The sequence below is a fragment of the Malus domestica genome, chromosome 06 (genome assembly GCF_042453785.1).
Source record: "Malus domestica chromosome 06, GDT2T_hap1".
Taxonomy (NCBI): domain Eukaryota; kingdom Viridiplantae; phylum Streptophyta; class Magnoliopsida; order Rosales; family Rosaceae; genus Malus; species Malus domestica.
The window spans coordinates 10,696,648-10,699,698 of NC_091666.1; the positions used below are offsets into that span (position 1 = coordinate 10,696,648).

The window sequence follows — 3,051 nt, forward strand, 5'->3', positions numbered from 1 at the left end:
ATTTATAGGCATTTTGGAAGGAAGTTTAAACGTTTGATTTTAAAAATTGGGGATAGAATCAAGCGAGAAAGTTGCTAATCATTGTAGATGTTCAGTGAATCCAGACAAAAAGATCGAGGTTTTCGCGGTTTGAGGATGCACGATTGCGTGTTGCGGTAGGTTAGTGTCACAAGACATTTCGACGGTTGCACATTTTCGAGGGTCATGATTAAGAGCTGCTAGGTTAACCAAATGACCAACATATGGCATGACGGTTGGGAGAATCGAGATCGTGGGATCATGTCTTATAAATACGCATGGTGGTATTTCCCGATAAGGGTTCAATGTTTATTTTAGGTCGGTTTCGCTTCTTCAAGGTCAAGGCTCGAACCAAGGAGTGTAGGTTGACGACCTCAGAAGCGAGGGGGCAATGTTTGAACCCAAATTATTGGGTTAGGCCGAGTTTAGAAATTGTTATCAGCCTGGAAGCATTGCTTATGGGCCAGCCGTGTTGGTTTAGGCCAAGTTGAGAATTGTTCTCAGCCCGGAAGCGTTGCTCAGGGGCCGGCCGTATCCTATCAGGATGGGGTAATTGAATCCTGATACAACAAGGAGTCTCGGCAGGATGAGGATGCTTAAATTTGGGAATAAATACGGCCTGATAAGGGGTTGAGTTCAAAATCCTAATAGGAGTAGGACTGATTGAGATAAGATTGGATCAGGGTAAGGAGTCCTAATTCAAGTATAGGTTTGATTCAATCGGAAGCAGGTTTGCTACTATAAATAGAGAAAGGGGTGCATAATTCAAGCTCTCTCCAATTCAACACACAAATTGCCTTGTGCAAACCCTTATTCTACGCGAAACTTCTCAATAACCTTGAGATTTTTAGTTTCTTTTTCACCAACACACCTTCAGTTTGGATAAACAGCACTGTGAAGGCAACCGGCAAACATCTTCAGTTTGGATAAACAGCACTGTCCTCGTAGAATCAGTTGATCGCGAAGCACCTTCAATTTGGATAAACAACACTGCATCGAGGCAGACTGGTTATCTATCCAAGTCTCGGTCGAGAAGGATTTTCGAATCCTTATTTGTAGAGGTCATCTCATTAGCCTTCTCGGCGAAGTAAGGTGTTACAATTTACTAGGGCTCGACACGTCGAATGCCAAGTTGTTTTATGATTGGATATTCACAAGTAGGCTTTAGAGTTTGGCATTCTGACGGTCGAACCACGTTTACCATCAAGACATATATCTGTTTTGAGTATCTGTGTCCCTATACTCTGGTGTCAATTCGACGTGCTTATACTTTTACGAATATAATCACTGTGACCGAATTTGGCGCCAACGATTTGTGAATTTCGCAGAACTAGTAGCCTTCTCTTCAAGCTCTAGAACTCGAAGGCCAAAATGCGTTCCTTCCTCGACCGTAGTCGTGAGATTCAGAAGTCAGCAGCACGCCCAACGCGACATCAACAAATTTTACTCATTGACCGAGCTTGGCCGTCAAGTTGGCACGCCTCGCACACAACTGAAAGACGTAGTTAGCTTATTAATTACTTGGCCTGCGCGCCACGTAGGCTTGGTAGTTTTTAGGGTCAACAGCGGCCTAAGAGGCAACATAGCACCTTTCTTTGAGCTTCAACTTGCCATTTCTACGTACAAATAAAAAAAGAAAGAACATGATGTAAAGTAAGCATGCAACATAACATCTAATTAAAATAGTCTAACAAAACCAAATGCAATAAGTAAAATTACCTTTCTCAACTTCTTCACAAAACTCAATCTCCTCAATGGTTGGCTCATGATGTAACACTACATGAATTGACCTAAGCAAATTTTGTGTACATATCAAATCCTCCACCATTTTTTGACTCAAAGAACTACAATATGGATCAATTATTCATCCACTTGTGCTAAATGAGGATTCTGAAGCAATGGTTGATACAGGAATAGCTAAAATTCTTTTGCAACTCGTGCCAAAATAGGATACTTAGAAAGCCTATTCACCCTTCACCAATTCAAGATATTAAAGTTTGCCTCTTCTTCCCCTTCATTAGGATCCGAAAGATACCTATCCAAATCATTGTGCACAATACGGGCTCTCTTTGCTTTTCTCATTTCACTTTTCTCTTTCAACTTTCTTTCAATCTCTGTCATGCTTGATAAAGGATCTCCACTTGTAGTTGCCGATTGAGAACCACCACCATTACTTGTGCTTTGTTGTGCATCAAAAGATAACTCTTCATGAATCTTGTAAAGATCAAACAACAAATCTTTCACCACATTGGTTGTAATTTCAACTTTTTCCTCGTCCTCGCCATATAGTATCTCATAATAATCAACCACCTTCTCCAATTTATGGCGAGGATCCAGCACAAGTGCAGGAAAAACATATTGATTCATATCCTTAGTTGAACCCCAATATTTGTCATATTTTTCTTGCATCAACATGGAGATCATAGACAAGAATTCATTATCTTTGTTTTCAAGGAGGAGACTTTTGATCTTAAACAAATCACCAAAAGTAGTATGAATTGTTGGAGTATTAGAACAACACACTTTTAAAGTGACTTCATAGAAAGGTCTCAAAAAGGATGCAAATATTCCCGCCTCACTCCAATCATAAGTTGAAGGTGGCCCTTCCCTTATATTATCATGATTTTCATTAGTAAAGTAAGGAAGGTAATGACCATCATCTACTTTCAACCTATCAAAAGCCATATTGAACTTCAAAGCCGATTCCAACATTAAAAATGTAGAATTCCACCTAGTAGGGACATCTAAAATCACAAGCCCTTTGCTTTCTATTCTCACTTTCTCAACACACGTTTTAAAGCTCTCCAACCTTTGAGGGGAAGATCTTACATACCTAACCTCATTACGAATGCTTTGTATGGCGGTATTCAAGATCTTTATCCCATCATTCGCCACCAAATTAAGAATATGAGCAACACACCTCATGTGCAAATATTTTCCATCATGCAAAAGAGCATTAGGAATCCCTCACCCACTTATTCGGTGCACCAAATCCCTTAAACCGTAATCATTTGCCGAAGCATTGTCAACCGT

The 3,051-nt window shown here is 40.1% G+C and overlaps 1 protein-coding gene across 1 annotated transcript; it reads right to left on the reverse strand.

Annotated features, from left to right (window-relative positions):
- Positions 1 to 1,992: 1,992 nt before the first annotated feature.
- Positions 1,993 to 2,943, reverse strand: LOC108173541 (zinc finger BED domain-containing protein RICESLEEPER 2-like). The gene has a single exon (XM_017332780.3). The coding sequence runs from the start codon at positions 2,941 to 2,943 to the stop codon at positions 1,993 to 1,995; it is 951 nt and encodes a 316-aa protein (XP_017188269.3).
- Between the last annotated feature and the right edge of the window lie 108 nt (positions 2,944 to 3,051).